This window comes from Talpa europaea (assembly GCF_964194135.1).
Source record: "Talpa europaea genome assembly, chromosome: 7".
NCBI lineage: Eukaryota > Metazoa > Chordata > Mammalia > Eulipotyphla > Talpidae > Talpa > Talpa europaea.
Genome location: NC_140074.1, coordinates 120736145 through 120747747, shown reverse-complemented (window position 1 = coordinate 120747747; position 11603 = coordinate 120736145). Strand labels below are relative to the sequence as shown.

Sequence of the window (11603 nt, the reverse complement as noted above, 5' to 3'; positions counted from 1 at the left end):
CTGGGCCTACGCCAGCCAATCCGCAAGGAGACTCCGGGCTTGGCCCGGGAGCCGGGGAGCTCACCGATCCCCCGCCCCACAGTTCTGGCGGCCGTCCCGGTGCGCACGGACGTGGCTCGAGTTTCCTCCGCTCTCCGGGCTCCCCCTCCGCCGTCTCTTCCTCTTCTCCGGGTCTCCCGCTCCGGCTCCAGCTCCACCCGGCCGGTCCCACACGGCTCCGGGTAGCCATGGAGGACACCCAGCTCCATATCATCGAGCAGCCGCTTTCGGGGTACCCCGACGCCGGGGACTCGGGGTCCTCCCCCATGGGGGCGCCAGCCGCGGAGGAGCCGTCGGGGGCCGGCTCCGAGGAGCTGATCAAGTCCGACCAGGTGAACGGCGTGCTGGTGCTGAGCCTCCTGGACAAGATCATCGGCGCGGTCGACCAGATCCAGCTGACCCAGTCGCAGCTGGAAGAGCGGCAGGCGGAGATGGAGGGCGCCGTGCAGAGCATCCAGGGCGAGCTGAGCAAGCTGGGCAAAGCCCACGCCACCACCAGCAACACGGTGAGCAAGTTGCTGGAGAAGGTGCGCAAGGTCAGCGTCAACGTGAAGACGGTGCGGGGCAGCCTGGAGCGCCAGGCCGGCCAGATCAAGAAGCTGGAGGTCAACGAGGCGGAGCTGCTGCGGCGCCGTAACTTTAAAGTCATGATCTACCAGGTGAGCTGGCGGGGCGGGCCGCGCCCAGAGCTCCCGCGTCCGGCCCGCGGTCCCGGGCCCCGGGCTCACTGGGCGGGGGTTGGAGGGGGTCGGGGACCTGCCAGCGGCGCCGCTCTCCCGCCAGCCTGGCCCGCCTTGGGGACCCACCCTCTTCCCGGCGGGCGCTGCTGAGGTGGGGTGGCGTGGGGATCCCTGGAGCGCACCGAGGGGCGCGCTTCACGTCCTGCACCTCCTCACCCAGCTCCCCCCCTCCTGTGTCAAACTCCTAGCGGGACCGAGTTAAGGGGTTGGACTCGGCCCCATTGCCTCTCCCAGACCACTCCCAACTTGGCTCTGTTGAGCGTCTCTACTTGGGAGAAGTTCTGGGGAAAGCCAGGGGTCCCCGGCGGCCCTTGGGGCCCTCTGTAAGAGGACACTGGCGGCAGAACCCGGGTTTGGGGCCTCCCGCGCTGCCCGCCCGATATAGCGGGTGATTCAGGGCTCAGGCACGCATGGGCGGGGGCTGTGCCAGGCGAGGGACGCGACCGCCAGCGCACACACACCCCCGCGGACCCCACGCCCCCGCAGCAGCATCAGCTGCCTGCCCCAGCCCCTCGCTGCCATCTGCCCTGGCCTTGGGGCCCATTCGGGCCCTTAGACACACTCAGGCCTGGGCGCGCGCGCGCGGTACCCTTGACCTGATCTAAACTGGCGCGGGGGCGAGGGGAGGAGTTGGCTGCGCGAGGAGGATCTGAGGGGCTGCTGAAGGGAAGGGGACAGCCGCTCCCCGTCCTGCTCAATGAATCACCCCGTTTGCCCGCGAGGGCAGCGGAGGAGCGAGGAGGTGCTGTACTGGCGGCTGGAGGTTGGCGCTCGCCAGGCTCCGCCCAGGCCGCCTGTTGCTCTGTTGCACCTCTCCCCAGGCCTCCCGCCTGGATTGAAGTGAAGTTTTTGTTTCATGATCCCATATAAACCTGGGAATCTCAGTGTTACCGCTCCCTTCCACACCTGCGCCCCGATCTCATTACGGGTGGATCTGTCCTCAGGGCCCGGTGATGTTTGATCTGGTGAGGAAGTGTGTCTGGTCTCCCCTGTTCTCTGTTCCCTGCTGCCTGGTTGGTGTTGCTATCCCAAGGGGGAGATCATGGGGTAAAGGGGTTAGTTTATGCTCCTTCTCTCCTTTCACTTGTCTCCCAGGGAACAGAGACTGGTTAGATTTCTCCCACCAGTAAGGAGAAGGCACTTCTCAGCTATCTGTGGTTTCCCCAGCAGTTGGAGCCTGGGCAAGCTGGGCTCTGGGTGACCAGCCTGAGTGCCAGTGAGACCCTTGGTGTGGTCTCTAGATGGGACTGAGAGGTGCAGATTGGAACAAGTGTTTGGGGGCAGTAGACAGAGGGAGGTGGCTGAGCTGACACCAGCCCAAGGAGGTGGCATGGGACAGGGGCAGAAGTGGTGCTCTCCCCACGTGCCAGGGACCCTTCCCCAGAGGCTTAAGAACCCTCCTCTTTCAGCGCTGTCTGGTAGGAAATATCTGCCCAGGGCTATTTGCTATTTCCACTTAATCTAACAGCCTGGAGGAAGCAGGATGGGGCTGTGTGAGACTTCTAAAAGCTATCTGCCCAGCTCTTATGGGGGTGGGGGTGCAGGGGACATCAAGGGAAGAAGACAGGGGTCTGGGACAGCCAGTGCGTTCTGTGTTTTCTCCAGAGCCTGGTGGGATGTAGGATTGCCTGCTCGCTCTAAATGTCCCAGACCCTAGAACTCTGCAAAGTTCTCAGCCCTAAACCTCCCTTTGTCTGAGGCTGGGAGAATCTGAGACTGACAGGTAAGGGGAAGACTTGTGTGCAGAGGCCAGCAGCCTCCCTGTCACTCCCTCTCTCCCTCCCTCTGCAGCTGGCAGGGATAGGTGTCTTTGTTGCACGTGGGGGAGGGACAGGGGTCTTGACTGTATCTGTGTAAACCAGGGCCAGTGGGGGGCAGAGAGTTGAGGTAGAAAGACTGGCTTAAGCTGGGGGCCCTGAGCCCCTAAACCACAAAAGAAATAACTAAGAACTAGCATGGCCCCCTGAGCCCAAAAGGAGCTCAGACATAAAGGGGAGATTCCAGCCACAAGGGTGGGGCTCAGGGAAGCATAACTTTCCTGAACTGCAGAGCAGATGTTCCAGGTGGCGTCAAGGGGGGTGGGTTACTCAGCTGCTGGAGGAAAGCCCAGGCTGCTCCCCCTAGAGATCCACAGGCCTGGGAAGAGAATGAGGTAAAAATAGCTCTGCGCCTTGGCAGACCTAATAGGGAAGATTGGGGGTGGCAGCATTTATGGTCAAGTCAGGCTGAAGGGGTCGGATGGTTGGAAGAGCCAGCAGAGATGGAGTTGGAGAAAGGGCTCCTGGGAGGGTGCGAGCACTGCCGAGTGGAAGCAGGGGGAGATGCTGTATTTCCCACTGCAGATGTGGGAGGTGAGGAGGTCAGGGCAGAGGGGAGTCTGAAAGTGTGGGAAGGGCCCTGCAGGAACATCTCATCTGGCTTCTAGCACCTTCCTGGGGAATAAAGGAGGGAATCCCTTGTGTGATCTCACCCCAGATTCAGGGAACTGCTAGATATAATCATTTCACCAGTCAGGTGTGCACTTGATATCTCTCTCTCTCTCTCTCTCTCTCTCTCTCTCTCTCACACACACACACACACACACACACATTATTCTGAGTGACCATCCCACCCAGGATATCAGAGCCCTCATCTTGAATTCTCTTCTGAGCCCTTGCAGGCCTCAGGCATCTGACCCCCATCCACAAACTGGCAGTCAGGGCTTCATCCTCTCAGGATACCTCTTTAGGCAACAGCTAGTGAAGAAGAGGAGTGAATCCTACTGGCAGCTGGGGCTGGTGGCTGAGCGCTTCTGAGAGCCCCCCATGGATGGGATGGATCGTAGGCATCATGCACATGGGAGGAGCTGTGGTCTCTAGAGAGCCAGTTCTCCCCAAATGATTTGGATATGATTAGTTCTTTTCAGATCCAGAAAGTGGGCTAAAATGGAAATAAATGTTTTCTGGAGTAGCATTTAATGATCGACACATGGACCCATCAGACCTGCCTCCCCTGCTTGAGAATAGGATGACCAGGAAGCATTTAAGGGATTAGGTGGTTCATGGGCATTAAAAGGGAGGAAACCAGGCCTGGAATGAGGGCCTGCTGGCTTTCCTCCCAAATTCAACCCAACCTATAGCTCCTTCCTGCACTCAGCAAATCAGGGCTACCTTGTTCCAGAAAACCCCCAACTTTTGTCCAAAAATATCCCCACCTTGGGACTCTGGTTCCTCTCACCCCCTAAAGCATGGAGAGAGTGTTTCACCGTGCCCTTTCTCTACAAAGCTGAGTTTTTATGGTTTTACCTAGCGCTAGGTCCAAAGCAGAGAGAATATTTTTCAGAGTATTCCTAAGACTAAAGGAAATCATACTCCTCTCTCTGATTTTTAATCCATAAAGATCAAACATCAAAAAGGGAGGAGATGGCACAGAGTGGGCAACTAACAGCAAGTCAGGGGGAGCTGCTGTGGCTCTGAGGTCAGCTGTGGTTTGCTCCACTTCATTGAACCAGAACGCATCCTCCTTCTGTGTGAAAGATCTTTTGAGCTGGAGGATGCCTTAGAGGTCAGCAACTTCAGCTCCTTCATTTTGTAGCTGAGGGAACTGAGGGAAAGTCCAGAGAGGGAAAGTCACCTGCTGATTGTCACACATGTGATGGGGGGTCAAGCTAGGGCCAGAACGCAGATGTACGTACCCCTTCTTCTGATACACTCTGCTCCCCACCTCCTCCTGCCATTCCTGGACTCTGCAGCCAAAGTCAGCTAGTCCTGAACTAGACTTAATCTGGCTCCTTTGTTCTCGGAGGGAGAGACTTGAGAGCCCTGGTACTGGGACTGCTGTGTGCTGGGGTAGGGGTGGGGTGGGGTTAAGTGTGCGCACATGCGCACACACTGTGATGCCTAAAGTTGGTGGCCATTAGCTGCTTGACCTCAAAGTGCTTAAAGTAGGGGCACTATGTGGTCGCCGGGCCCATTGGCAGTGGGAGGGGAGGAGCTCCCTGGCCTGCGCAGTTGTCCCCAGGCGTGGCTTTTGCATCTGGCTGAGAGGACCACGCTGCCTCCTTTCTGCTCAGCCTCCTTCCCCTGCCACCTTTTCTCTGTGTCCTTCAGGGTAGGTTGCGACCTGTTGTTTTGTGTTTTTGCGGCCCCAGGCTTTTGCTCAACACTGTTGCTGGAGTCTGGTAGTGCCTCCAACTGTCTTTCTCCCCTGACTTCTGATCGTCCAAAGCAAAAGCAACAGCTCAGGCTGGAGAGTGGGGAGCTGCCACTGTGTGCCTTGGGCCGTAGGCCTCCGCCCATGCCACCCCCAACCCCCCCCATCAGAGAAATAGCTTGATTTATTTTAGTCCTAATTTCTCTGTGCATCTTGGTATCTGATATGCCAAACGTGGGCGGTAGAAGTGGGTGGCAAAAGTGGGTGGCAAGGGAGGCAGAAGATGGGGACATGGCCAAGGGGAAATAGCCAGGACAGATGTCCCTCTTCCATGCCTCGGCCTCTCCCTCTCCTCATCCGGGGCGGCACCCGTGCCCACCCTGCCCCCGGGAATAACAGAACTGGGATCGGCAGCTTCTGTCCATGAAGACAGTGAAATTGTCGGCCTTCTCTTGAACCCATTGGAACCTCCCCTATTAGAAGCTAACAACTGTCTCTTAGAAAATTCCTTCCCTGGGCCTCTCTGGTGGTACAAGGGGTTAAGCACCACACTATGAAGCAATCCACAGCCTCTACAGCATGAGTCTGATCCCCGGTCGCCAGGGAGCAACCCACATGGCACAGCAGACCTCTGCTGTCTCGCCCGCTGCTCCCCTCAGCAGTGTATTTCAGTCAGTCTGCCTGTTCTGCTCCCCATTCTACCTCTGGTGAGTCCTCTCACCCCCACACCTCTGGCCTATACCCCAGCTCTTGTATGAAGAAAGAAAGAAAGAAAGAAAGAAAGAAAGAAAGAGAGAGAGAGAGAGAGAGAGAGAGAGAGAGAGAGAGAGAGAGAGAGAGAAGGAAAGAAAGAAAGAAAGAAAGAAAGAAAGAAAGAAAGAAAGAAAGAAAGAAAGAAAGAAATCTTTTTTTAAAAAAAAAAAGAAGAAAATTCCTTCCCCACCCCAGCAGCCTCTTTCCCGTATCACTCCAGCCCTCCAAGAGTATCATCCCATGAGCACAGCTGGTTAGGGGTAGAAGGTCTGACAGAGGCCAAGGATGGGACTGTGGAAGATTCTAGAGGGAGGAAGGGAGGGGGTTCAGCTTAAATGGTGTTTATTAATTCACAGGGTCCAGGTTCGTCCCACCTCTTTCAGCCCCAGGGCCCTCTTTTGAAACATTTAAAGTGTGTTCTTTTAGTCCTAATGCATCATGTACTTCTTTCTCCTTACTCACTGGCCCCAGGTCTTTATGCCCACCACAAGCTTTTTCTCAACCCATCCACACCCATTCCAAATCCCATTAAAACCCCTTTTCCTCATCTTAGCCCAAGAAGAAGCTGACCGCACCCTCTGACCTGGCCACACCCAAGATGGTGCCTTTTGACCTTCTGCCTGAGACTGAGCCCTTTGACCTGAAGCCTGAGACAGTGCCTGAGCTCCCACCCTTTGACCAGATGCCTAGGACACTGCCCTATTACCCAGAGCCTGGGCCTCTGCCCACCCCAGGGGAGCCGCCAGCTGGTGGGGCCATTTAGGGTCTCCTGGCTCATGTGGGGCTGTGGCATGGGGTATCACTCCAGGCCACCACCAGCTCTGCTCAGTGGGGGTCCATGCTGGATGGTTGACCCCTTAGACCCATTGCCTCTTGAGGGCGGTGATGCAGAGTTTAGGCGAATGGGGTGTGTGCAATGGGATGGTTGGTGAAGGGAAGGTGCCTCCTCTACTTCATGGTTTCTGTCTGTCGGCAGACACCATGCTGGAACTGCACCCAGTGCTGCCTTGTGTGAAACTGCATGAGACTGCATGGCTGCCATTGTCCCTCCCCTCCCTGCTTTTGCCTCATCCTCAGAGATGGGCCAGTTTGACTCCAAGCCTCTTTGGAGAAGGTCCTCATGAGGCCCTGCCCTGGGGTCTCTTTCTTCTGTGCCTTCTACTCCCCCCAACCCCCAACATAGCTGAGGAAAACATTTACCCTTATTTTTTTCCAGTTTTTTTAGAAAATGTTTTGCAAAGAGATCCCTGTTTGCCAGATCCTGCCTTGGGTGGGGCACTCAAAAGTTGCCAACTCTGAGAGGCCAAGAGCAGGACATTTTAATGGGTTCTGGCTGGGATCCTCTAGCTTCCCTAGAGCACTCTTTTTCACCTTTGTATCATGATGACCTCCGAAGGAGTCCTGGTAGGCATTATCCTCTAATGTCTCCGTCCCCCATGAAATTTTATCTATTTGTACCCTGTGCACACCCGCCCCTCCCCCCAGTCAATTTCTACTCATTTGGGGGGCAATGTCATCCCTGCTGAGAGAACTGCACTGTAGCAGAAAATCAGAATCCTGAGGTTTAAGACTTTCCCCTCCTCCCATTCTGCTCTTTTCCAGTGTTCTCTCGAAGGGAATCCTGGGCTCTGAATCATCTCTTCCCTGTCTCCTCTGGTCTTTCCCAGGCAGTGGCTGGGGACAGAGCTGGCTAGGGCTAAGCCAAGGGAGGTCCCCACCCACAGTCATATGACATTGTCTTTCTCCCTGACAAAAGTGAAGTGCCCGGCCCAGGACAAGGCACATAGTAGATGGTTAACTAAATTATAATCACATAAGAATCTTCTTCCTAAGCCAGAAGGTCTTAAGTTACGCAGCAGGGTTGGGGAGTGGAGTGGAAAGGCTTGGAAGTCACCCTGGGGCTCCTCTAAATTGATCCTAGACTGGTGCCTTCCTGGTGTGGGGAGCTGTGTGTGCTTGGTGGGGGCAGGAGAAGCTGTGCATGCTTTTGTTCAGACCTGGTCATTAAAAGTAACTCTGGAAACCAAGCCTATTGGGAGTGGTGGTTTTGTTTAATAAAAATGTGAAAACAGAACAAGCAGAGCCCTCCCTCCTTGCCACCCCCTGAGGCCCCTCCTTTGGCTTAGGACCTCTGCCAGGGAAGTAGGGGTGGGACAAGGGTGCTGGGCCTATGCGCTCAGGGTGGGGGGAGGTGCTTTTGGATTGTGTTGGTGGTTGTTGTAGCAACAGGCAAACTGGGTGGGCCCAAGACAGCACTCCAGGGCCATGAGTCACAGGGGAAACCTGGCTTGGAAAGGAGGAGAAAAGAGGAAAATCCATTAACGGAAGGGAAAAGCTAAATCACAGCAGTATACCCTCTCCAGGGTCAGTCACCAGGGACTTAGGTCAAGCTGTTTCACCCCAACCCCCAGCCTCCCATCAAGAAGGCAGCTCCCCTGGTGGAAGCCATCACTGGGTGAAGCTTACAGCAAATGGGGTTATAGTTCCAGGTTACCTTCCTGGACTAGGGGAGACACCTCACAATCCAGGTAGACACTCCCCCTCACTGGAATTGTGCCCTAATCTAGTTTGAGATCTCTTACCAGGCACTAGGAAGATGGGATTGGCTATTAGAAGGCTGCAATGCCCTCCTCAGGCCTGTTCACTTCCAAGCTTAACTGGCAAAGACCTTTATCTAGGAAGCCAGAGACCAGGAACACCAGCCAGCTCAGCCTTTAGTGGGTGGGGTAGAGGGGGGCGGAGAATTGGGGATGCTAGGGGTGGATCAGGGAGACAATGTGGATTTGTTTTCCAGCAGCTGGGACTGTTTCCTGACTATTACCCACCCATTACCCTTAATCCCTCCCTAGCCCATCCACATTGTCTGAACTTAGAGAAAGGAGGGGCTCTCCACCCTTTGGTGGAGTGTGGGTAAGTATAAACTGGGAAGCTGTGAAGGAAGGCGCAGAACTCCATCTCCTTTATATCGGGCTACCAGGTAATTCTGGGTGAAGATGGACATAGAGGTAGAGAATTTAGATCTTAGGGTGTAGGAAATAGTATAAAAGACCATACGCATGTACGGGCAGGGAGAAATGATTGCAAAAAGAGACGCAAAATGTGCAACTGAAAATCTGAATGATCCTAAGAGAGGTTGGGACCTTCCTGCACTCAGAACAAGGAAAACACCCCTCCAATGCCTCTGTGAGTGATAAAAATCATGGGATTGGCAGAATGCTATAGATAGCACTTGAGAGTACTAAACCAGCTATGGCAGGTGGAGACTACAAGTCCCAGCATGCCCTGTGCCAGGTCACCTTGCCTGCTGGGAGGTGTAGTTGAGTAATGAGAGCCAGAGGTGGCTTGGTGCCCAGTTTGGGAGAAGAGGTGGAGCCAGCATTGCCTCTTTGTCCCTGCTAATGCTATTGACTGGGAGGGAAGGAAGTGGGGAGGGGGTGTTCCTAGTTTTCAATGTAAACCAGGAAACTCTGGGGGGATGTTGATGGGAGGGAAAAGGAAAGAAGTTGGGGGCTGGGGAAGGAATTTCTGTAGCAGGTGGTGCAGAGCTACCAAAGGGTCAGTGCGTGCATGTGTGTGTGTTTTGGAGCAAGGTCAGTACATGTTGCCTCAAAATTTTTTTGCAGATGGGATTTTCTTACAATTCTGGGAAACAACCTTCAGAAAACCCTTTAGAAAAATTCCTTTATTCCTTTTTCTGAAGTCCCTTAAGAGAGTCTCCAAAGAGGAGATCCAGTTATGTTTTGGGCTATGTTCCCTTTCCCATTCCATGCACAGCATCCCCTGCCTTTGGGGGGGGAGTATGGGTGTGGGAAGAAGGGGGTGACCCTAAGATTCTGGAATGTTGCCATAGAGTCAAATCTTGGAAAATCTTCCTGGAATGGAGAACAGTGCTGGTGCTTGGTCCTCCCAGGGGAAGAGGGAGGAACTGGCTCCCAGCTCCAGGATGTCAAGGAATCTGGGTTCACCATCCTGTTCCTGGCCACTTGAACTTCCATGGTGGGGGGGTGCAAGAATGGAAAAGTAATCCCTCCCTTCCCTTCCAAGGCAGGGAGGCCAGAACCAGAAGAAATGTCCAGGTCAGGTTGGGGAGAAAACATGTTCTTGGCTCCAAGTCAATTCTTCCTCTTCCCTTCCTCAATTTCTACACTGGAATGGGGAGTAAGGTGTGCCGCTTGGGCAGGGGGCCCAACTTGACAGGGCAGGGATGTTTGGTGGTGGTGGAGAATGACCACTCGGGCTGTCAAACAGTATAAAGAGGACAAACAGTGTAAGCATGTGCCTCAGACTGTTCTGCAGTGGTCTGAGGTCTGGGCGAGGCACCCCCTTTACCTTGACTTCAAAGCACTGTCTGGGGAGCCTCCTGAGCCTGGCAGTGGACTCACCCCGCTTCTCCTTAAGCTAAAGAAACTTCCCCAGCCCCTCTGCAGTTTGGCTTGGCTGCGGCAATGTGTGACTTAGCTCACCAGAGGGCGCTCTGTCCATTGCCAAAGTTACGCTGTGTTCCCTGCACGCGAAGGTTGCGCAGCGGTTTAAACGCATGGGCGCCGGCCAGCGACAGTATCGGAGGGCTGCAGAGGCTGGACCGAAGTGCAGTGATACTGCTGGCCAATCTCTGACCCAAAGCTCGGTCCCCGCCTCGACCTGTCTGTGCAGTTACCATCCACTCAGCACTTACCTGGCGCGCAGCAGGTGTCCCGCTCTGTGCCAGACGCCGGGGGTGCAACTGTGACCAAGCGCGGGCTGCTTATAGCTCCCCAGGAGGAGCAGCACCCTGACGCGGTTCGCCCAGCGTCCCCCCACCCCAAGCCCCCCGCGCAGCCCTGCTATCTGCCCCTGCTCATCTCTTGGTTCTGCCCTCCCTGTAGGATGAAGTGAAACTGCCAGCCAAACTGAGCATCAGCAAGTCCCTCAAAGAGTCGGAGGCACTGCCCGAGAAGGAGGGCGACGAGCTGGGCGAGGGCGAGCGGCCGGAGGAGGACGCGGGGGCCCTGGAGCTGTCCTCCGACGAGGCGGTCGAGGTGGAGGAGGTCATCGAGGAGTCGCGCGCAGAGCGCATCAAGCGCAGTGGCCTGCGGCGCGTGGACGACTTCAAGAAGGCCTTCTCCAAGGAGAAGATGGAGAAGACCAGGGTGCGCACCCGCGAGAACCTGGAGAAGACCCGCCTCAAGACCAAGGAGAACCTGGAGAAGACGCGGCACACCCTGGAGAAGCGCATGAACAAGCTGGGCACGCGCCTGGTGCCCGTGGAGCGGCGGGAGAAGCTCAAGACCTCGCGGGAGAAGCTGCGCAAATCCTTCACCCCCGACCACGTGGTCTACGCGCGCTCCAAGACCGCGGTGTACAAGGTGCCGCCCTTCACCTTCCACGTCAAGAAGATCCGCGAGGGCGAGGTGGAGGTGCTGAAGGCCACCGAGATGGTGGAGGTGGGCCCCGACGACGAGGAGGGCGGCATGGAGCGCGGCGAGGCCGCCGATCTGCTGCGCGGGAGCAGCCCCGACGTGCACACGCTGCTGGAGATCACCGAGGAGTCGGACGCCGTGCTGGTGGACAAGAGCGACAGCGACTGAGCGCTGGGCACGGGGCTGTGCCCAGGAGGCCGCGCCCCCCACCCCGCACCCCCGCCTCTCCCCGCCCCTGCCCCGGTCTTTTTCCTCTGAACTTTCTCTTGCGCATTCTGTCTCGGCCCCCAAACTGGCTGAGACATGTCCAAATTGACAGCCCCAACCCGCAGCGAGCACGCCTCCAAGCTGTTAAGACAGGAGTGGGATGCAGCCTCCGCAGGGGACAGCCCGGATTGGGCATTGCCTGGATGGAAATGGAAGGGGGAGCAGTCTGGTCCCTATCCAGGTGGTCCAAGTGGGGGATCCTAAAGGAAATTGTCATTTCCAGAGTTGCCCCGGCCCTAGCTGCCTTCTCCCCACCGTGCCTCTCACACTCACA

General features: G+C 56.2%; 1 protein-coding gene across 2 annotated transcripts; it reads left to right on the top strand.

The window, feature by feature from the left end:
- Positions 1 to 227: 227 nt before the first annotated feature.
- CAVIN1 (caveolae associated protein 1) lies at positions 228 to 11230 on the top strand (the record flags this gene model as incomplete). Of its 2 annotated transcripts, none has more annotated exons than XM_084239362.1 (2): positions 228 to 698; positions 10529 to 11230. In XM_084239362.1, the coding sequence occupies 2 exons, from the start codon at positions 228 to 230 to the stop codon at positions 11228 to 11230; spliced, it is 1173 nt and encodes a 390-aa protein (XP_084095488.1). The 2 variants fall into 2 exon arrangements, with proteins under 2 accessions (XP_084095488.1, XP_084095489.1); XM_084239363.1 differs by lacking the exon at positions 10529 to 11230 and adding an exon at positions 6217 to 6426.
- Positions 11231 to 11603: the final 373 nt, after the last annotated feature.